Source organism: Accipiter gentilis, chromosome 4 (assembly GCF_929443795.1).
Source record: "Accipiter gentilis chromosome 4, bAccGen1.1, whole genome shotgun sequence".
Lineage (NCBI taxonomy): Eukaryota > Metazoa > Chordata > Aves > Accipitriformes > Accipitridae > Astur > Astur gentilis.
In genome coordinates, this window is record NC_064883.1 from 20,202,977 (window position 1) to 20,226,604 (window position 23,628).

General features: G+C 43.0%; 1 protein-coding gene across 7 annotated transcripts in view; it reads right to left on the reverse strand.

Moving 5' to 3' along the window:
• DYNC1I1 (dynein cytoplasmic 1 intermediate chain 1) overlaps positions 1-23,628 on the reverse strand; it is a 201,851-nt gene that overhangs the window by 72,337 nt on the left and 105,886 nt on the right. For all 7 annotated transcript variants that reach the window (XM_049798837.1, XM_049798835.1, XM_049798839.1 and 4 more), the window contains 4 exons: positions 18,702-18,791; positions 9,657-9,819; positions 8,389-8,488; positions 3,356-3,481 (listed from right to left, as the gene is read on the reverse strand). In XM_049798837.1, coding sequence (XP_049654794.1) covers positions 3,356-3,481; positions 8,389-8,488; positions 9,657-9,819; positions 18,702-18,791 — 479 coding nt within the window. The remainder of the gene's footprint in view (positions 1-3,355; positions 3,482-8,388; positions 8,489-9,656; positions 9,820-18,701; positions 18,792-23,628) is intronic.

The following is a 23,628-nucleotide window of genomic DNA, read 5'->3' on the forward strand; positions in this document are numbered from 1 at the left end:
AAAATCTAAAGAAGGGCAAAAATAAAACAAGTAGAAGAAAATAAATATTCCACAGGAGGAGAGAGTAGAAGCCAGTAGGACTGTTTTGTTTAGAAAGGATTTGATAGACCACATGACAGTTCACATAAATTAATCAGTAAACAAGTCCACTTGGCTGATAATAATTTTTCCCTTAATGCATATTAACTAAAATTGGACCCAGTATTTGTAGCACAACATATTGTAGAGCTATGAAATTTACTACCACCTACACTGTATTGATGAGCCAACAACCTAATATGACTTTAAATGGGGCAAGAATTTCATACCAGTAAGATGATTAGTGACAACAGCTAAGATAAACTTTTAGAGAATACATCATCCCTCACATCTGAGGACTGAAATCAAATGTGTTGTTGATTGGAGTTAGGAAAAAAACATCATCACTGGTACATTTTTGCATCATTGTCTGCCATGGCTGATAGACAACTTTAGTTGAAGCCCCTGGGTTCTAGCAACTTTCAGCAAAGGCGCTGGGAAAGCCTGTTGTTCTGATTATGACAACTTCAATGATCCTATGTAAGATTACGAAAAGTCATATAAAGAGGTAAAGAAAATTAAGAAATTTCTTGGTGATCATCTCACTTAAATCTGTATAATATACCAGGAAAGACAGAAAAACTTTACAGTTCCTAGCTTCAAGAATTTACCAAATGCGCACAAGAGGTATGTAAAGTTCTACCTGCTGAAGTTCAGCCAGCTCTTCAGCTGTCTGGAGATGTTTCACATATCTATTTCTACCGATGTTATCAGAACTCCTGAGGTGGAATTTCTTAGAATTTCCTCAGAAATGGCTTCATAAACCTATTTATTGATTTGGCTTCTCAGAAGTGGCTTGCATGAGTTCCTCAACAGTCACATCTGAAATGAGTTTCTACTTGCTTGTATCTCACTCTATAAGCCCCCAAATTGAAAGGCAAAAGGTGTATTAGTCAGCACCATATAGTATTTATTAAGACCACATTTTTATAGAAGGTCTTTGGAAAGGAAAATAGAGGGCTACTGGGAAAATACACTCAAAGTACTGTGTTTGTCATATCTGGGCAACCTAGCTGTACTGGTAAGGTGTGTGTTCATCTCTATCTGCTGGGCTGGACTGTTATAAGATCATGTACTGCAGAGGAAAAATAGGGTGTGTCTCAGAGAAGACCTGGAGAAATGACTGAATCAGGACTGAATAAGGGAATATTTCTCTTGCAAAATGGCAATATAAATGATATTGGGCTAACTAATAATACATTTTGGTTTCCACTAACTAACAGAATAACATGATGAACTGAATTCCAGACTCTGAGCTAATTTTTTTTTCCTATTTTCCATATGAGTCAGTTAGCACAAAACCTGTGTTCAAGAGACCAAGTCTCAAGCTTTTTGCTTCCCCATTTCATCTCACGTGGATATCCCCATCTGATCTGAGATGCAGCAGATATTCCACAGGTCAGAAGCCCCATAATGGTGGTTCAAACATGGTTCCAACTCATAACAGACTTATGGTGCAAATTATCTGTGGACAGTTTGAGCAAGAAAAGAAATATTTCCCATGAACAGAAGAACTGATTTCATTTAACTGAAAGATTATGAATCCAGGATGTATGTGAAAGCACAGGGCCATATGTGTCTCTCAATTCACAGGTTTTAAGGATCCAGTTTGAAAAAGGGGGACATCCAACTTATGGGTGAATTAGACAGAAGCTCAGCCAGGCCAAATCTCTGGCCACCACTTTGTCCTATGTGTGTTTTTCTAATGGAGAGTATAGCCTGTCTCAATGCTTTGAATTTAGTGAGTCATACCTCCCCTGTTTAAGGATACCTACTTTTAAAATTAGACAGTTTTCAATTAACAGAGCACATATTGTTATGTCTGTAGTCAGTCTTCCCTTTGTGTACTCAGAAGGGCTACCCTGAATCTGGTTATTATCTTGCAAAATCAATCTAGTTTAAGGATTATTCTTCCTGAAAATGCAATGGGCAATCTCTCCTCTTGAATATGTTGTTTAAAACATTAAGCTGCATGTACATCCTAGAAGAATTTGAACATGGGACCTGAGCTATGATCTTAAGCAGTCTGAAAGAACACATCAGTCTGCTGAATATGATATCCAGAAAAATAGAAGTTCTCATTTCAAAGGTAATACACACACACACACATACATATATATGTATATAAATCTGCACAGCATATTTGCTGTGCAGGCCTAGACTCCTTGTGAAGTTGTTTTTCAGTATAGCAAATTAGAAAAACATGCCCAGAATTAAAGGTTACTTAATCGGGTTGAAGCAGTAACTTCAATTCCAGCAACTCCCTCCCACTATGTTACATCTGATAATGTACCCAAGTCCAAACATAAACTCAGTTCAAAAAGATGTTTGGTCCTTGGATGTAAAATGACACTTAGCTTACACAATTAGCCAGGTAATACATATCCTTCCAAGAGAAGCAATTTTTACCGCAGAATAATCTGCATTTTACTAATCTCTGATTGTTAAGTTTTACTTGCTGAAACTTTTCCATATGGCTTTTTGAATACCACTGTCCTGTATTTAATTACCACAGAAGGATATTAATGAAGAGGTTGGGAATTTGGCCCAAGCCCTGTTCCACAGTTTGGACAGTTTGATGGAGATAGAGCCAATGAGCAGAACATTTCTGTCAATACAAGGCTGTGCCATTTCACACATAAAAGCAATGGCAAAAGAGGAGTAAACAGACCTATGGAAATAAAACACCCAACTATTTTTGAAATGGCCATAAACTTCTAAAATAGTATGGTCATAAAGTAGCACTGAGTGAAGTGAAACACTGGTTTGCTAAACTAAAGGAGAGTCAAACAGGAATTGGTGGAATAGTCCTTGTAATTGAGACTGTTTTTATCAAGCTGTAAGAAAGACGCATGCCCAGAAATGCAAAGTGTACTTCCCAATTTTAAAGGCAAAACATGATATTGAGCAGAACCAAGGCAATGGTAGGCAGCTTGGAGTACAGAGGATGCAAGGAAGCTAACGTGGGTGGGAAAGCATATGTTGCTGCCTGGATGAGGAAGTGGTACACCACAGTTACTTCATAAGTGCAAGGGCTTTATAAACTAAATCTCCCAGGGACTGTTTTAAATACACAAAGAATGACACGCAGCCCTGACAGACTTTCAGTATTGTTTGAGAAGGCTGGTTGCCTTCTAAAAAAACTGGACTGCTGCTTGTACTTTTTCCAAAAATGCCTATTTTTAACCTCAACCTCTTCATATAAACAGTGGGAAGATGCACCATGTAGTAAACTCTGTTTCATCTAGCATAAAATTAATGGCCTCCTCAGCCTTACCTGACAATGGAAAACATATTCCGGTGTGGTTTTCTTGAACTTCATGTTCCATACCAAGGCTACCCCATCAGGCTCATGTGGAGCATCTTCATTATTGTTATAAGATGCAACCATCAACTCAGGGTACTAGAAAGAAAAAGAAAAAAGCAAATGAAGTAAGATGGGTGATGAAGAATCTATGCAAAATCAGATGAGACAGAAATAATCTACACTAAATATGCAATATCTGGTTTTAATTATAATACAAGCTCATAGTATTCAGCTTCATTTTGGTTTTATATTTTACTCATCCTTAACATCCTTAAAGCCCCTGCTCCTTGTACTCTATCAGTTATTCTCAGATACCACAAAGGCAATGTTATTTTCTGCAGGTAGTTCTCAGAAAAGACAACTAGCAGATATTCATAAAGGGAATGCAAAGCAAGGAAGAGGAAAAATCTGAAAGCTTGAGTAATTCTGAAGTATTTCCTTAACCATTTCTTCAGGGAAAAAACATTGTCTTAGCTGATTTTGATAATAAAAACACTATGACCATAGCATTGACTTGCTTTTATTCTGAAATTCACAGTTTTTTCAGCATCCCTGAAAACTATTCTCTTATTTCATTAGGCACTCTTCCTATTCACTTATGCATAGAATCAACTTGAAAGCTCTTCTTGACAATTCAAATAGCAAACAAAACATTTTCTTCACAGAAGCTCAATTTTGCAAGATGCTGAGGTCATCCTGTAAAGCACAGGGTGACCTCAAATTCCACTGACTCAGTAAGATTGATGCAATGAGCACTCTAAAATCAGATCCATATTTTCTTGTATACCCATTATCCACTGATGTATAGCAGTAGATATGCAACACACATGTAAGTATTTGCTCTGTTTATACATATATACACACAGATACACGTAATATCATATATGAAAAATAAGATTTTCACATTATGCTGATGACCTTGTATTGTTTCAAAACCCCATAAGAAGTAAGAATTTGCCCACAAAACATCAATTATTTTCTACCGACACAATAGCACCCACTTCTCCACTCCCTCGTTTGACACTAGGCACCTCTGGTAGCCTCTGTCCTTCCCTCTAAATAGTCAAAGTAAGGCAGTGGACCTTATGGCATGTCCAGAGAAAAGCATGTGGCTTCTGCAGCCCAACGAGCCAGCAGCCCAAGCTCCGCAGGACTGACACCCTCCTCTTGTAAACTAGGAATGCTTTCCCTCCAAATTTCTCAATGATCTCTGCAAATCATTGTCACTTTTTGTCTTTCCCGGGTAAATTCCTGCCAAACCATTCACCACTTTATAGGGGAACAGCGCAGCTGGTAGATGTAAAGGAAGTGGGACAAAGAAACTGCCAATAGTGCTATTGGGAGCTGTGAATTTGGTCCACACCAGGCATTTTAACAATAAAAAACCCCCCACAACCCTTTATATCATTATTACTGGGGTTTGAACCTCTCTGCTGTCAAAATCCGTTTGGAAGAAATAATGTGCACAGCTATAACTTTTGCCATCAGCAGCTGTTCTTTCCCACTTTGTGTACACTTCCATGGATAATACATCATGGAGCTGATGATTTTTCTATTCAAGCTCATTGTTCCAAATGAGCCTGGACCCACGTGTGGGAGAACCAGCAACGACACGTGGCCACCATAGCTGCCTCTTTCCTCTTTTGGGGCAACTCTGACCCGGTAGTACCTACAACCTGGCAGACCCTGGCTGCTGGCACAGCTTGTAAGGGCAATTTAGCACTGTGGCAGTACACCCCCTCCACCCCCCAACAGGAAACGAAACTTCTCCAGGCAGGGAGGAGAGGAAGAAAAAACCCAAACCCTAGAGGCCGCAGGCTGAAAATTGAACTGACCAATGGAGATGTGCCAGGTACATGGAAGTGACCTTTTGGCCAACAGGGATTAAAACGACCACAGATCAGATTCGACAAGGGTATAAACGGGGCCCTGCCGGAGGACGTTTTGAGCCAGTCCTCCTTGGAGCAGCGGGTCTGCAGTTGGGGACTCTCCCCTTGGGTCGGGGCACCGCCTGAGGTAACTCCTGCAGGTTGAGGGCCCTCATCTGTTAGGGGAGTGTCGGCTGTGTAGTACTAATTCCCCTTCCGTCATTGAGCCTGTGGCCTACAAATGTTGTCAGAGTTCTAACTAACTTTCTACTGAAGAATAAATCTGAATAAACCTGTTGGATTTGATTGTGCGTGCCTCCGAAACAAGCACCCAAATCACTTGCGTGGGATTTAGAGCATGCAGCAGACCAACCACCACTTCTCCCTCCTCGAGAACTGAGGGAGACCTGAGGGTGGTTAAATCCCACACCTGAAACACCACCTCGCTGGACATAGCTGTGCCAGCCTGCCCTCCACTGCTCTCATCCATCTCATCCCCCTCTTCTCTCTCTCTCCCGCAACAGAGATTACGACAACTTCTGAACAGAAAGCTCAACTTCTCCTTTGAACCTTTCATTGCACATTGGCCCAGGTCCAAGTAAACAGCATGCGCAGTAGTCTCTTGGCAGGGCATCTCATTTTGGCTGAATAGGTTAGGTACCATTCGTGCAAACAGCTGAGCTCGCAGTTGCGAAGGGGCAGATACCTTGGCAGGCAGAAGCGACAAGCCCTTCCACCAGCATGACTGCAGCCAGCTAGGGTGCGGGACCAGGTCTGAAGCACCAGTTTAGAGGCACTTTGGGGTTGGTTTACACTCCTGGAAAGTTTAGCAAGCATGTTCTGGTTGGCAGCACATCTGGCCATAAACAAACACTGACTCAAATCTTGCTGGTCTATATGTAGGTTTGGCAATTGCAGTTTATGCATCTGACTGGAAATACAGTTTCAAGTTTACCCAGATGCTGGGGTCATACCTAGCTGGGTAACACCATTATGAGGCTTTTTGACTCTTAAAAAAACAGAGCTAAGTGCAGCACCCTAAATCTACCCATGACACACTCACTGCTTCACTCAATCTACTTGCATTTACAGAATTTCAGTCCTCACCAGGTGCCCGGCTGTCCTGTTACTGCAACTGAAAACAACGTGGAAATGGTGGTGTGGGAAACAGCATTCAAGGCTGCTGCCTAAGAATCAAGAGAGACACAGCAGTATTCCTAAGACTGTGGTTTTCTTGGCTTTAGATGAGCTAAGGTTCATCCTCACGGACAGAGCAAGGCAATCCCACTCTCTATGTTTACATTCAGTCTGTTGGGCCTTTCCCTTAGATCCCTGATGAGGCATCTAAGCCATTTTCCCTTTGCTCTGCAAAAGAATCAAGGGGCTAGTGGGTTACTTTTAATGGTATGAATGATCCCACGTGTTTGGGACCGTATTTTACATGTGACTGGGAACAGAATAACTTCTTTAATCAATGCATCAAGGTCCTTTGTTTGATTAAGCTTCTGTTTGTCTCCAGGCTGTTTTGCAGCAACAGTTTTATCGCAGAAAAATTGAGCAATGTGTTCTGCAGTTCCCATGATTATTCAAGTTATCCTTGGCATACTGGACACTGCCATGTCCTGGAGCATGGGTGAGAAGCGGAGCTGGCAATTAGGTGAAACACCTCCGTCCAGCTCCAGCTCCTGCTGCACAATACACCTCAAAGCAGGAAAAAGAGGGGGCAAATCCCTCCTCCCAAGCCAGCGTAAGGTGGTGTGCAGAAGCCGCCTCCCAGCACAGAGAAGCCGCTGGGCCAGAGAAGCCCCCGCTGGGGTGCCAGGGAGCTGAGTGTGAGGAGTTAAGGGAGGGGAAGGCAGGAGGGGCCACCCTGGAACAAAGAGGTGGGAAGCAGAACATGCCTAAGAGCCCCAGGGGCTGAGCAATTACATTTGGCAGTGCTCTTCTGAGGCGGCTTTTTTTCTTGCTGCCTTGGGAATACAGTAAGAGCTGCCTGTTAGGAAAATATCAGATAAGAATTCCATGTAATTTCCAGCCCCTGAACAAGTGAACAACCTAAGATAAGTGTTTCCTCAGGCTTATATTTGATTTCTGTGGAAATCCATATGTGCTTAAAGGCCACCCACGTCACACCAGTGCATACCTGTTGTTAAGCTGATATTTTGTATGAAAGCAAAGGGATAAATCCTTCATTTCACACACGGGGCAGAAGCTGGATATTACAAGAATCCTAACTGCAGCTGCCTGTTCTACGCCACAGCCGGTCAGAGAGCCGGACCAGCACAGCCTACCAGTGACGCTTGGTGGGACCCTCCAACTCCTCTCCTCCCTGCTGCCTGCCACATCCTCCGTGCAGTCAGCTGCCACCTTACCTGAGAAGTACCTGGAGGGATGGAAGCAGCCCTGCTGCCATTTCAAGGGGAAGGAGAGAAGGAAGGATGTGAGAGTTAACTGTGCTCCTTATCCACTGCCTCTCTCCAGCCCGCATGCACGCTTTACGTACTTGGCCTTAGACACATCATGCTGTGTCCACATGCACATCTAACATGGTGCAGAAAGAGCAGCTACTTCTAAGATTAGGCTAAGCAAAGCTTTTTCTTAGCACTGGGCTGAGCTACATCTATAGCATCTTTGCCACCCACACCAGACTGCATCAGGGCTCTGGACACACCAAGGCATGCCTGAGGCTGGGTTTGGAGCCAACTAGGCAGACTGGCTTGCGTTTGCATTTTTCAAGTCTATGTCCTCCTGGAGCAGTTCTGTATTGGGGACCCTGGAGCAGAGTCTCCCTGGTTTCCTCCCCAGGGAAACCAGCTGCTTTGCTCCAGGCTGGAACCTAGAACAGGCTAAAAGGGACGGAGCAGGGAGGATGAGAGGGGCTGGTGCGAAGCTGGGACCGAATGAATTAGACAGGACCTGTGCTGATGTGTGCGTGTGCTAATCCCAGCTCTCCAACGGAGTAACTAATTAAGCTGGTTTCTGTGCTTTGCTGATGTGGCTGTATTGCTTTTGGGAAGCTTAAGCAGCTCTATCGTCAGTTTTATTTTGCACTGACAATGCTTTGCGGCTGGCCATATTTTTTTAGGGAGAAGTTGGAAGAGATATGGAAACGTATCTCCTGGCTTCACATCTTACCTGAAGAGACCAATCCATACAGGTGACGACACGATGCTTTGACCAGTGTTCGTCATAAAATTGACGGTTAAAGGAAAGGTTGGCTCCTGCTTGAACATCTCTGTGTGAATTCAAACAAAGTTATCAGGTTTTGAAGTACCAGGGTTCAAATGCTGTGAAAAGCAATGCAAAAGTTTCTGACTACTTCTTCTCAAATCCCTGCCTGGGGAAGCCTGCCACCTTGATTTAGTTGCTCTCCCTGACTGTCTTGCTGATAATGAATCTGCACCAAGGAACAAATCTTACATCTGTTTCACAAAACCACATTTCTTTATTTCCCCCTGCCTTTCTGACTCTTCTGGGTCACCCTGGGCCACCTCTGCCACCTTTGTCTCTCAGGACTGAACCTGGCCCTGGCATTCAGCTCCCCGTTTTCTGAATCTTCACCTCCAAGCTATAACCAAATACCTCTCATTTCTGACTCCTGCAATCTTAAAGGTACAGCACCTCCTCCCAGCAATGGGGAGGGCAGATGCCTTCTGGCACCATTAGGATGGGCTGAAGCTCAGTACTGGTCCAACGCTGCCACACTGATGCATTTAGCCAGTTCACAGGGGTGATGGCCTAGAGTAACCTCCAGTAAGTAACTTCAGTGCGACACAGCTACTGAATTGCCATGAGGCTTCAACAGATATGCAGCTGTTGAAACCTAAATACTTCCTCTCCTACTAACAAGTTTTGCTGCTTCTACTCCCCTATCAATTGCTGAATACACAACCTGTCACCTCTCGTCTTATGCGTTTAGATTGCGAACGCTTTGGGAGACCATAATTTTAATCTACAGAATGCATAGTACAGTGGGATCCATTACACACCCGAGGCAGTAGTAGAATATAAACAACAGTAATTTGAATTTGTAAAAATATCATAATATAAGCACACAGACATACATCACTGGAATGTATACATGCATATCTACATTTACATGTGCATATACACATTTATGTATTTCAATTATTTTTTCAGAATTTGAAATTTCACCCCAAAAATGAAACAAAAAATTAAAACACCTGAATAATATGTCAAGGAAAAAAACCCCAGAGCAATAAAGTATGAAGCTATTCTACAAAATAATTTTGGCTAACAAAGTGACCCAGGCCTTCACAGAGGGATTTTAACCTTTTCTTAACTATAAAAATGTTGAATTTAGTTTTAAAATTAAGGCTTCCTGGCATTGGAATTCATTTTATAAAGCTTATTTTACCAAAGCAAAAAAAACCCAAACTGACCCATCTTTCTCCTCTACATCTCTGCCACTGTAGTCAAAGAAGATGTCTGAATCTTCAGCCAAAGCTCGCTCAATTACACGTATTGTCCGGTCAAAAAATATCAGGAATTCTTCTGAATGGAGAACTTGCTGTTTTTCTTCTTCTGTCAGTTCTCTAGGAGGAGCTTGGAAAATGAAAAGATGTAGTTAGGAGTATGACATTTCACCTCTCTCCCCATGAATCAACATCTTCAGTGGGCTTCTTTTGACATGAAAGCTTGCTGTAGCAATGTCAGGACAAAAATCAAAGCTTTACTCTTAAAATCATGACTAAGAATTTTTTAGTATATCTAGATACTCCTGTATATTCCCAGAATGTAGCATTTACATAGAAGAAATCCTGTAACTTATATATTTATTATTCTGAAATGGAAAATACTTAAACACCCCAAATTAAATAAACTCAGTGTTCTTATTTCAGGAAATGGCTGTGACTGACATTTAGGCAACACCTAACTTGAAAAAGCAGAACACTTATGTAACAGGGGACCTGTCAGAGGAGCCAAAGATAAAATAATCTTCTTAACTTATACTACAGTTCTTTGTACTAAAAGGCTCACATAATCTCTCCCTTCACTTCTTCCCATTTCTCCTTGGTGTCACTGATAAATTTTGTCTTTGCCTTAGAGCTTTTGTGAAGCAATGAAGTAAATAACCAAAGATCTTCTATGAGGCAGCAAAATCGAAAGCAACCCACCAAACACCAGTTTCTTTAAGGCAGTTTTATTCCTTTCAGGGGAATCCTAAGAGCTAGAGCAACAAACACCACTGAGCCATGGCCAAAGCTGCCCTGGGAGGAGGTAGGAGCTGTCTCAGGCACCGGTCAGGATAGCGTGGTCTCCCGAGATGGGGGCTTTTTTACACATACGCAGAGATGCTAAATCTTTACTGCCAAGCCAGTATTTCCAGTGTGGCCCTTCATTTGAAAAACACTATCTTTGCAGGATGCACCAATGCTACGTCTCCATCAGTTTAATGACCTGTTGGTAAATTCCAACTCAAACATCAGAGGGAAAGGAAAATGGGATGCTGCTATTCCTACAGTGCAATATTCTGTTCTCAATTACACTAGCAGGGTTGTATTGATATTGTGTCAATGTTGTATATCAATTATGCCATTGCCCACATCTGCTTTTAAACCATCATTTTAGTTATATTTCAGAATTACTTGTATTTCAAAAAATGTCGTTAGTGCCTTCATAGTTATGCCAAACCAACCTTGCAACTAGCTTAAATTCCCAGCGTGAAAAGCTCTGTTGACATCACAGGAATTATGCTAACAGAGAATTTTGTTCCAAATTTATAATTTGGTACACAAACAACATATTGTAAACAGATTTACTGCAGAATTACAGAGACTCATACTTAGAGTTAACTGGCAATCAAAGGTCTCCTGCATTTGGCTTTACACTACAGATTTGAGGTGTTTACTTGTGAAAATGCCCTTGCAGTCTCCCTGGGCCATATTGGCTTAAACCACCAGCAACCAAAAAAGATAATTCAGCACGGTGTCTCAGAGAGCACCCAGTATACAACAAAGTTTAACTCCGAGTCATACATATCTTAATGTTCAATTAAACAATGAGTGACAAAGTTAAAGTTGCAGTTTGAAATTATTTTCCAGTTGCTGTGCCATGCCACACAGCTTCTTTCAGTGATCAGGGAGATGCAGCCCTTGATCGCCACCTGATTTTCCCACAGTTCGCACTAGATTCGTGAGCTCTGGTGCCCAAGTACGACGCCACCACCCAGGGGCAAGGACGGATTGAAAGGCGCAACAGCAGGCAGGAGTAGTGACATGGTCTGCATTAATGTATTACTAAGCTCCCCCAATTTTCAGTGTACTTGCTTTCAGAGCACTCCCTGTGGTTGGGAGAGGCTGTTATCACCACACTTAGGTTTGCCTCAACTGGTCAAAGCGTTAGCTCTGAAAGACAAAATCTCTGCACTACACCTGGGCTAAATATAGAGGGTAGGAAAAATGCAAAAGGTGGAGGAGCAATTTGGCCCTCAGGAGACAAAGCAGCTAAGAAGTTGGAAACTTTAGCCTTTGATGATCTCCTATGGCCTTGGCCTTATGCCTCCTACCACCAGGTTAGTGGTCCCTGTGGAGCTCCACACATCCAGAGAATATCTGCGTCCCCCTGCATGGTCCCCCTGAGTAGCAGAGTGACAATTACCAAGGCGGGAGCACAATTTGCCTCTAAGTGCTTTAGACAGAAGCAATGCATGTGAGAAAAAGAATGACTAGTAAAAAGTACAGGTTGACCTATTGCAGCATCCACTGCTGAAGAGCAATTGGCACTAAGGGAACTCATCTGGCAAGGAGGCCTGTAATGAGGCAATATCCCACTGTCACCACCAAAGCATCGCTTTCCGAGAATCAAAGACAACAAGCATGACAATGCAGCAAAATGGCATAAAAGGGGAGAAAATAAGTGCAAATGCAACTGGAAAACTAATTTTAAACTGCTCCAAATGGTAAAAATTATTTGCTAAATCACATCCTCTCTACAGCTTGGAAATATAAATTTATTACTCGTCCATTTGCCAACTATAACTGGCAAAGAAAAAACAACCAAAAAATCAATAGAAAGGAAAAAAGGCAAAAAATAAACAGCTTGGGAGCTGTGGAGTGTTCACAAGCAATGGAGACACACATGATTGCAGTTCTACCTCAGCAAAATCTCCCTTGCAGTTAGCAATGATCTGTGGGAGGCCAGCAGTCCATTAAACCCTCTTCGGCATCAGAAACACCTTGGCTAAAGTTTGTAGGGCATAAATCAGCTTACCTCATTCATCTGACTGACACACCAGATGCCCCCTGGTGATATTAAGCTTCATATTTTAACCTTATTTTCTTCTTTCATTCGGCTTCCTCTGAAGTTTTATTTGAGGCAATCTCTTCTTACAAGAATGTTAACATCATTACTTTTTCCAGTGTAAAACACTGCTGTAACTACTGCAAATACAGGAAGTATAAGCAAAAAAGCCAAAACAGACAGGCTTGTTCTTTCAAATATGAAGATTTTCTAACCATTTCTCTTTCAGAGCCACTTCCATTTTCCCCTTGTTCCTTCTCCCTGTCTGTCCATTACCTCAAATAAAATGAAAAGAATCTACGTAATTTTCTGCAATTTTTCTTCCTATCTGGGAGCTTACAGTTACTTTGATCTAAGCTTTCAAGAGACACAGACTCTCTTCAAGGAAAACTCTAAGAAACATAAGTAGATGATCAAAGTATTTTTTTGTTTTGTTTTGTCACAGAGACCTATGTGATGTGACAGTATCTTCAGAAACTCCCTGTAAGAATACAGCATTTGCCTTCAAGTATCTGCTCTCCCTGGCGTAAAAACCAAACAAACCACATCTAACCTTCCGTGTCTAACAAAGCCTACTGCGATGCTTAGCTTACCAGTGCTAAAAGTTACGTGCTTATTGCCTGGAGTGCAATGAAAGCTCCTGCAAAGGCAGACCTATACTTTGCTCTTGTTTCTATACTGTGGCTTTGTAATGAACTATTGTGCCTGTGCTCTGCTTCCTACCTGGAGGATCTGAACCCACCCCTGGCCCTGCACAGCTCATGGCGAGAGAAGCCGTGGTGCAGCCACCATGTTCCACCTACACAGGGCCACTGGGCATCCCATCTGTCCGTGGACCCACTGAAACATCAGTGGGATCAAGTACCCACAAGCACGGTGCTGTCTGGGTGGCTCTGGGGTTATGAGGTCAACTGCGTGTATCGAAGAAGCCCTGTACTCATATTAATGTATAACACTGTGCAAAACAAAATGGAATTTACATTTAAAATTAAAATACTGTGCAGTTACATATGCGTGGAGTACACCGCAGGGGAAGAAAATGCAAGGTATATCCATAATGAAAGACATTGTACACTTGTGCATGAGCAAAAAGGTCTACAATATGTAACAAAAATTGAATGTGACATAAATCCAACAGATTTATTCAACGCTTATTTCTGAAAAATAAGGGCATTTTTTTTATTTCACGTGTGATTTAACATGACCCTCAGAAATACTGTATTTCACATCAGGTCCTTTGTCCACAGATTTCCTTGGAAAAAACAGAAAAAAAAATTTTGATATGAAAACATTTCCTTGGATCTTTAGGCACTAAGATAAAAAATGCTGCAGACTTGATCTTATCTGGCAGAAGCGGGTTTGTAGTAAATATAATATAAATAGTTGTGATAACAGTGCAGGATCAAATTCACAAATATTTAAATACCAGCATTCGAGTCTTCTCCCAAGGAAGCCAAAAAGATATTTAAAAAAGAACCCCAAACCAGAAAAAAGACCCACAGTTAAATAAGTATAATAGAATATAAAAAAATTTCTCCTGGAACCTAAGCAATTGTAAAAACCTGACAAAAGAAATGAAGTCCATTAAAGGCAAAAAAGAAAAAAAAAAGAACAGAAAGAGTAAGTAAGGGAATGAAAGAAAGGGCGAACTAATAAAAACAGTAAAGCAGGAAGCAGCCTTGTTATGAGCCCAGAGATATAACGAGAGACAGAAGGAGATTAGTAAAACCCTTTTAAGAGCTGTATTATTTCTTTCAGCATGTATTTAAACCCAGGTAGACTGTAGATGTGCTGACGACCGAGGATGGTAGAAATGTTCAGCGTCAGAACCGCAAGGCGCTAAGTGGCTCTCAGCAGCTTTTAGTCCTTGCCTGCCGATAGCGTGCGATCCTCTTGTTTTTCTTGTTCTTCTCACATTCATGTCAGGCTTGATATATGCCATATTCTGGTTTGATACGTGCTGTACCATGGTTCGATACATGTCATATCTTGGTTGTGCTGGGTTTAAGATGCGAGCCCCTGCATGGCATAATTGCTGAACTTATGAAGGGAGATTTTCAGGTGCATTTAGGCATTGTTTGGTTCTGGAGTAGCAGGGTCCAGAGGCTTAAATTTGAAGCCAGGCAGGGCTGTTCCTGATCGTGCTTCTCCAGGGGCTGTGCTGAGCACCATCCCTGAGCGCAGCTGAGCCGGGCTATCGGGATGGGCTGGCACACCTGAGCTCGCTGTGGTGTTGGCGGCAGTGAAACCGTGGTGTTACAGGCTATTACAAACCTCAGAGAGATCACAGGGGCAAAGCCGGCAACCTTGTCCTGCTCCTCCGATGCTGGTGGCTGGGCTGGCGAGAGCTAAAGCATCTCCCCCACCACAGCCGGCTGCGTGGACACCCGAGCCCCACGCACAGGGCCAGGGCAAGAGCGGGGCACAGCAGTACTTTGAAGCTGCAGATCCCAGACTCCCCCACCACAGCCTTTCATGCAAGTTTCTGTGGATATATCCACGGCTTCAGATAAACGCAGGTTGAGGCCCACTGTCAAGATCCAGCCTGTCCCACTGTTCCTGTGGTTTCTACCGACACAAAGAGGCACCTTAGGTGGAGCTCCAGAGCGCTCTGGTGGTGGAAAGCCCCAACCCATTTGATGCCACAGTTTGGGACCAGTCTCTCGTTTACATGGTCAGGAGAGGCTGGAAACAGGCAGAGTCCAGCCCAGTTCACCAGCAGGTATCCCACACTCGGCTCTTCCAAGAACGATGGGGCGACTGTGCAACCGAGACATGGGTGACAACAGGCAGCCCCATGGAAGAAACACAACGGGGTCCCAAGGCTTCATATGCTTCAAACGGTCAACAAGCCAGGTCTTCACCTCCCATTCCAGAAACACTCTGGGGGGCTGGAGCTGCTCCTCTGCCCTTAGTACCGCCATGGCATTGAAGTGCTGCAAGAGGTGTTGTGCCAGACAGGCTGCCCTATTGCAGGTGCACTGTGTGCCTTATGGTGATGCTGAGACAGGTCCAGAACTACGGTCAGACCCTGCAAACAGCCGTGACTGCTGAATAATGCCACCAAACCCTGCAGAGCAACGCTGGGGTGTGTGAGGGGAAGATGAGGAAATTAAGCATGCAATAAATGTCTGTAGAATTAAATTGGACTACCTATAAACCACAGAGGAAAAAAAAAAAAAATCACATTTCCTCTTAAAATACCATTATAAAAATAGAGCACTCCTGTCCTGTTGGCTTCGGGAGAGGGAGAGTGAACAGACTGGATCCAAGCTTTATTTTTCATCCTGACCTATTTTTGAGTTATATTCATGAAAAAAATGTCTGCCTTTCTCTCCCCGCACTTCTCTCTCCCATGTTTTTTTTTTCTTACACTCCTATAACTCAAAAAAGGCCATGCTGATTTTTTTTAATCTGTTAAAAAATGTGCTCCCTGAGCTGAAACCAAATTTCAGCCCAGAGCAAATTTTTACGGCTGGGTTATAAATCCCTGAAAAACAGGATTCATAATGGAAGTGCTGACACAGCCTTAACTACTATATAGCAGTGTGAATGGCGCCACTATAATATCTATTAGAGATTCTTTAAAAAGTTTGCAAAATATTGTCTTGCCTTGCAGAGAAAAAGAAGCCAGAGTACTTAATGCCAACATAAACATGCTTTTAACCCATTATGTGCTAATTTGCAGAAAAGCTATTAATTCTGAGTAGGCACACAGAGTGCAGCACCGACAGGAAATGTTCTTCTAAACTCCTGTTTGACTTGTAACATGGTTTTAATCACTTCCATGAAACACAAACGATGACTTCAAACTCTGAATGTTGCTCAGAACATGAGAAGGGTGATTACAACAGAGAGGAAAACGGGATTTTGTTGGCAAAAGGGCTGAAGCCAACAGGGAGAGAGCAACACCAAATGCTAAAAATGGGACTCCATTCCCTGCCAATTTGGGGACGACTGCTTCATTTGATTCATAGCATTTAATGCCAGTCATCAGCACGTCACTATTTTATCCATTGCAACACATACTGCAGGTCAAGTTCACTTTCTATCAGGCAATGGGCATGTTTTCTTCTTCCTTGAACGCAGTCAAGTGTTAGCACCTCACAAAGCCGGTTCTGCTAAAACAAGCTGTGCCTTGCTTTTACAGCCTGCAGTTTGTGTGTCTGAGACTAGTGCTAAACAAGCCCAGTTGATCTACCATTCCTGGGGGGTCTGCTAGGCAGGGAAGGGGAACACTGCCCCAAGACTAAAGAACAAAAAGAAATAAAAGATGTTGGCAGTGGTGCTTGGTCAGCAAAGTACATAAAAGGCTAACTTCAAAGCCCGCAAAAAAGTGAAAGAAATCAGTTCAGGAATGTATTTAGATTTTTTCTTCTTCTCTTCATGCAGGAGTTTGTCCTTTCTCCTGAGGTATGGGGGTGGGGTCAGCTGTAAGCTGAATACTAGAGGGACATTCAGCAACTCAGGACAGTGCTTATGCACTGCGTGCAGTGATACTGGTTTTTACGGCTTCCTGTCGTCATCAGTAAAAGAGATACTGTGTTAGGTCCAGTGACTGCTAGACCCCATATGTGAGTTGACCCCACAGGTTTGGGAGGAAGGGTAATTTTCAGGAAAAAGTAATTTTTCCTGTGTTGCCATGTTTCTTGCGCATGTCTTCAGTTCTGCCTTTGCCGACTCTTGTGTGACTCCTGTTCCTCCTGTCACGGCTGCTCCCGCTGCTCCCCTCCACCCACGGCAGCGGTGGCTGGCGGCAGTGGGAGAAGCAGGAGGATGAGAAGTGGAAGGAGTGAGTTCCACCCTCCATGTTTCTACAAGGACCTAACAAGCAATGGACACAGCGGGATTTATGGTATGGGTGATTTCTACGATGCTCTTAAGAGGGAAGAAATATCAATTTACAATCAAAACAGGATGGCTAGTACTGCAACTCACTTCAGTGTGTGAGGATAGTGCCTGTGGGCACTATACACCAACTCAGTTTTTTTGGACACTGATTTAAATCTTGCCAGGCTCCCTTGGATGAGAAAGGAGCATCCACTGCTACATTCTCAGTTAATGATTTCATGGGCTTCTCTGTAAAATGACTCCATATTTTTCCCATAGTGAGATCATCTTGTGAAAAACAAAGCCAAGATCACAGAATCATCCTGATGAGGATCACCACAGCATGAAGTGACTTAGGCCCTACCTGAGGAAGTAAGTTACCTTTCAAGAGGGTAAACAGCGTTGTGAACAGCCCTGGCAATACAGAGCTAAGAAATGCTGGAGAAGAAACTAATTTCCTCTCACACTGGAGCTGCTGATATTTCAGCAATTTTCCCCTACTCCACACAGGGGTGAGCTTTGACCGTTCAAGGCGACATACCAGAATAGCCAATACTCTAGTAAATTCCCAGATGAGGAAGACCAAATTTCACATCCCTCTTCTCATTATGAAAGCTAGAACAGGTCCAAGAGAAGTGAACAAGAGACACCCAGCATATCTACTGTGTCCAGTGTTGACACGCACCACTTTGACACGTGTCTCTTGTCTGCACCAGAAAGAAGTAGTAACCTGAATTATTGTCTCTTGTAACCCTGGAGAGTGTCTCAGTCCAGAGAAATTGATAGAAGGGCTGGACCTGCCTGGCTTCAGCTTTGGCCTTAAGTTCCCTGGGGGCAGCTCCTACAAAAAATTTTGACAGTCAACATTTTCCAGTTGAATGGTTTTCTGTTGGAGGATTCCTGACCACCACTAGCTTTAAATTTGCCCCTCTCAAGCAGGCAGGCAGTTGTGGACTCTAAGTACCTTTGAAGACCAACCAACTTTATGGAGTTGCTGGAATGCCTGGCATTTGCGTTTTAAATCTTTCATGTAAGCAAGCTATTTGAGCCAGATGACAAGTAAGCACCAGTCCTGGAATCCAAAAATCTCGACTTTGTTCCCAAATTATAAGGACATGTAGCTTCTTCTAAACAGCCAAGGTCTTGTGCCTTTCACAAGCTTCTCAGACCTACCAGCTGGGTCGCTCGGATACAATTTTCTGCTTTTATGCCACTCATATGGTTTTGAATCAATAAAACTGGTGACTGTTTTGATTTCGCAGTGTTCTCAGTAATGGAGACTACCTATGAGAATAACTACTTGCAGGATTCAGTCCTTTAAAGCTGTAACAAAATCCTTTTCATTTTTTAAGTACCTTCTTTCACTTCCTGCTTCTGGTCTTGATTTTCTGTCTCCAAGTCATCCTGTGCTTTTGGCTCCACCATCTCTTCATCATCTTCATCCTCTAAAAAAAAAGGAAGAAAAAGATTTGTGAGAGTCTCCTCTTTAAGGGGGATGGAAATTGTGTATCTTCTTTACAATTATAAACTGGTAGTAAACACAGGTAAAGCAAAGTGCACAATAAATGGAAATGTCTACATTTATACTCAGAGTCACACTCTCAGACACTTCTCCCCAGACTGCAAGATAATCTGCTAACACAGGGCACCTGCCACTTGAGCTCCCTGTGGCAACTTCCCATCTCAGATGTCGGCTGAGTATCTCCCTGACCTCGGAGATGACTTCTTGGATGGTATAAGAACAGATGCAAACATGTTTCAGCCTGGCAGCTATTCTACGGTTGGGACACCTGCTATCCAGGCACCTCATTTCCAATTCAATTCTCACCAGATTAATTTGTCTTTTGACCTACAGGAAGGGGTTAAATAGAAATCTGACCTCAGGTCAGATGCCACTAGCAAGCAAACAAGCATGGTACAGTTCTGAAAAGTCATCACCATCAACTGGGGGAACATGGCAACCAATAGTGGCATTTGGAGCTTAAGAACCATTCTTGCATTAATACAAATTTAATGAACACTAAAATTTGACACATGTCAGTTACTACTGCCAGATGTTTTAATGACCTTTCCTGACCTATGCAAATGCCTTTCCCCCCTCCCCTCTCTTCCCACATTCACATGTTCTCATTTTATTCAGGAGGGCAAACTATTCATTCCTTTCCTTGATGTCTGTCTGAACTTACAAAGGTTCCGATTGTCCAGACCAAAACATAATACAGCAGAGCTGGAGAGACAGTGATGCACCAAAATGGCTCAAAGCCTACCTAACCCTCATTACTTCTTCCCAGCTACAGCAACATGATTCATTCTCTAGTGCCCAGGGCCGGCACCCAACCCACTCACACTAACAAGAGGGTAGGGATGCTCAGCCTTCTAGATTCAGTGAAATACAAAGACTGAAAATAGACCTGGTCCTAAAAGAGTGAGTTACAGTAATTAACAGTTAGGATGAGCAAATCTGTGGGCTATGGAGGAATTATTCTGGAGTGATTCTGGAGCTTGATGTACCATCAAGGCATAGCAAGCACCACTGGTGTCCTGGGTCAGTCCATCACATGAGAGAATGCATGTTGTCCCAGACCTGGGGCATTCGGCCATCAGCAAAACCGCCGCAGTTCCTTCAGGGCATTCTGAGCAATCTGGCTGTCACCACACAGTTTCTTGTGACATGGTGCTTCTCCAGGCACACTCCCTGATTTAACCCTGCCACCTTAACACAGCCTGGAAGCGGGCAGGAGGCAACATGTCATGCTTCTCCAACTGCTCGGCTACTGGCACCTTCTCCTGAAAAGGTTGGCTGCAATCAGTCCTGGCTTCCTGGGGAGATGTTGGTGCTGACAGGTTGCATTCAGCTAACAGTAACATGCAGCTGTATTTTGTTTTCAGTAATGTAACAGGCACCATACTATTCCCACCATGTTGCCTACCCTAGGACTTCTCCCCCCAGAAGCCCACAGAGCGCAGGTTGCTAGCTGACATCTTGGCTGGAGAGCACGGCTTAGCCACATACCGTAAGGAAGTGTCTCAGCATGGGCAGATATGCTTTTCCCTCTTGGGAAAACGAGGAAATCTTGGCATAAGATCTGCCATTGCTCCCCCTACTGCTAGCAACTGCAGCAAGGAGAAGAGGAAAGCTCAGCTCCCCAGCCGTCAGGGAGGAGGGATAACCGTGTGCTCCCCAGGCTGGGAAGGGAGGAGGAATCCAGTATGGATGGGCAGGCATTTCCAGAATTAAAAGCACTACTAATGAACGCAACCCCTTTATCAGGGATTTTTCAGACCACGAAGCTTGGAGTGGGGAAAAGGCAGGGTATTCACGATGCCTCCTTTTGATGCCTCACTTGACAATTATGTTTCCCTAGGTACCCTATATAGAAGGGCCATAGAGAAGAGCTTTTAGAGAGCAAGCCAGGGCGTTTCAGTTTGGCAGGGTAAAAACATTGCTGTGTCCACTGGCTGAAAGACAGATAACATCTGACGCAGTCAGCAGAGAAAAGCTCTCCTGCTGTACACACACAGGAGGGGTAATAAAAGGTCCTTCTGCCACCAGTCTGCGGCACTAGCGGAGATGGGGATGTATGAAGGAGAGAGGCACGCCCAGTTTCAAAGAACAGATGAGAAGTGTGAGAAGAGAGAGGAGTGACGGGCGCAGCAGGGAGTGAATACTCTGCTAACCTCAGGTACACATGCACACACAGATAGGATCGCAATGGTGTACAGATATATGCACACAGACACGCTTATGGTAGATACCTAATGAAGCCAACTCCCACAAGAGTTTTGTGAGTCTTGCATTACAAGTTTTCATTCCCTAGAGCACCAGCTCTTGGAGCCAGCTGTTTACATATGGATTTCAGCTTCCATTTTTAACCTGTTTCCTACCTGTCAGCTTGTGCAGGGAAGTTTCAGAAAGGGAAGGCTTTGAGAAAACTTGCAGGCAGCAAACAAAAAATAAACCAATATTTAATTGAAAATCTTGGGATTTTTAAGGCAGCATGCTATGCTTTTTAATGCCTCACTTGTAATTTGGCAATGGATATGGATGATGTAGCAAATGTAGAATTTGAGATTTAGTAGTGGGTTTTCAGACTGAAGTGAAGCAAATTTATCCCTGTCCCCTAGAAGTCCTCGATCCCTTTGATTTTGGGTGTCAAATTGTTTGCCTGCTTATAGCCCATTCCTGCTTCTAAAGCAGAGTAGGAATGAATGGCTGAGGCACAGCTGGAACAGGGGGATGTATTGATACTTCAGCACCTATTAAGGTAGATCTTGTTCACTTCCCTTCCTTCCTCTTCTGGGCACAATCAAAACCAAGTTTCCCTAGATTTCTCTAGATTTAATTGCAGCAGGAAAAATAAGTAAAGGTTATTACAACACATGCCATGCCTTTTTCCAAGGGCACAAACATGAATAAATTTGTTTTATTGAGAAGGTGCTGCAAGAGTTTTTAGCAGATAAGACACAGTTGAGATGTCCTTATTTATTTACAGAGAAATGTATACACATACACAGAAAAACTCAGCTAAAAGAATGATAGGATTGTGAGCCAAATGCTAAAATGTTAGCAAATGCCAGAATTTGGATTGCCTGGGCACGATTAGCTCCTTCCCCCTCCCCACGTGTAGGGAATGATGACATCATTCTGGAATTTCCTCCCTCTTGAGTGCTTGGCCTCATTTTCTGGGTGCTCAACAAGAGACACCTGGGGCCTGAAATGCAGAAGTGCTGAGAGCTGAAGTCAACTGGCCCTGGGCTTTGAGTGGAGAAAGTGCTAGGGAAACACTACGCATGTGAAAGCTCCCACAGCTCTCTCTTTCAGCTTTCACTGAAAGTTATCACTCTGATGTTTTTGTCCCTTCTCCCCCTGTGCTTCAGTGCTTTGGCATGATGGCAATAATATTGTGAAGATAATAGTATTTTCAGCCTGCACAGATGTGTTGCAGAGATACGTTCATCAGGATTTGGGGCATATTAAGATGCTGTCACGGGAGCAACAGAGAAACAAAAGCTTGGAAGGGGATTAATCTTTTCTGTGTTCAGTGTAACACTTAGACCACGTGCATTAACATGAGATCTGTGGCCAGAGCACTGAATGGAAGAAGATAAAAACCAGAAGGGTTAAAAAACTGCCTCCCCATTGACTAACTGAAACAAGAATCCGTTATGGAAAAAAAACCCTATATGTTATCATGTAATTAAAACTGTATCATCATACATATTAAAAAGGGCTAATTAAGGATGCCCAGGAAACCTGCATTCTGGAATAGCCAATGTTGCTTGGCTTTGCAACCTGAATGTTTATTTGCTATATATTTTTTTTTTTTTTTGCTATTGCACACTATTTAATGTCAATGAATGCATACTTACACATTTTCATAGCACATACATTTGCTGTTGTGCCTAAGTATGGTTATGCATTTGTACATTTGACTGTGCACATACACATACATTACAGAATAATGGGAAGTGCTTTGGCATTAATTTTCCTGTGTTTTACTTGAGTGTGAAAAAGATAACATTTATGGTACATTTATTGGAGAATCTGTGAGTCTCTACAGGGTTATTTGTTTCCACACGTGCCTGCTCAGATTGGATGTACCATTGCAGTAATTGTCCAGGGAGATGAAGACAATCCTGTAGTTTCTGAACAGAGATAGCCTTTCCCTATTTAAAAGCATATCTGACATTGGGAAGTTTAAAGAAGTAACTTTTTAACTGCTTACATCACAGATGTAGGAGTCTTCTAGTCACATTTGGCAAACACAGAGTTGTTACTAACACCAGTAGTGTTACACCCTGTTCAGAAGATCTAAATCAGAACCCAAATGTCTATTAAAGGAACCACATGAAAAAGAGCTAGTAATGAAGAAGTGTATAGCTGCTGTGTAACACTTCTCCTTTGTAGATCTCAAAGGACTTCTTTGCAAGGAGGCCAGTTTTGTTATGCCCATTTACCACGCAGAAGCTCACAGATAGACCCACTCACTGTAGATCACTCGGTAGACCAGCAGCTGAGTGAAGAACAGAGGGTTGGCTTCAGAGTTTCAGCCTAGAGTCCTTCCCACCAAGGCCACCCTGCCTTTTACCATAAACAAACAATTCCTCAATGGAAATGATCATTAAATGCTTAGGTTAAAGATGTTTGTCTGCTGAAGCTGGTGGAGCCGTATGTGGGATAACTATAGACTGACATAGCAGGACCAAATACCGTTTCTTCTTAACTCAAAGCTTGATGACTCTCCAGGCTCTGGGAGGTGGCCGATCAGTCCTAACAGTGCT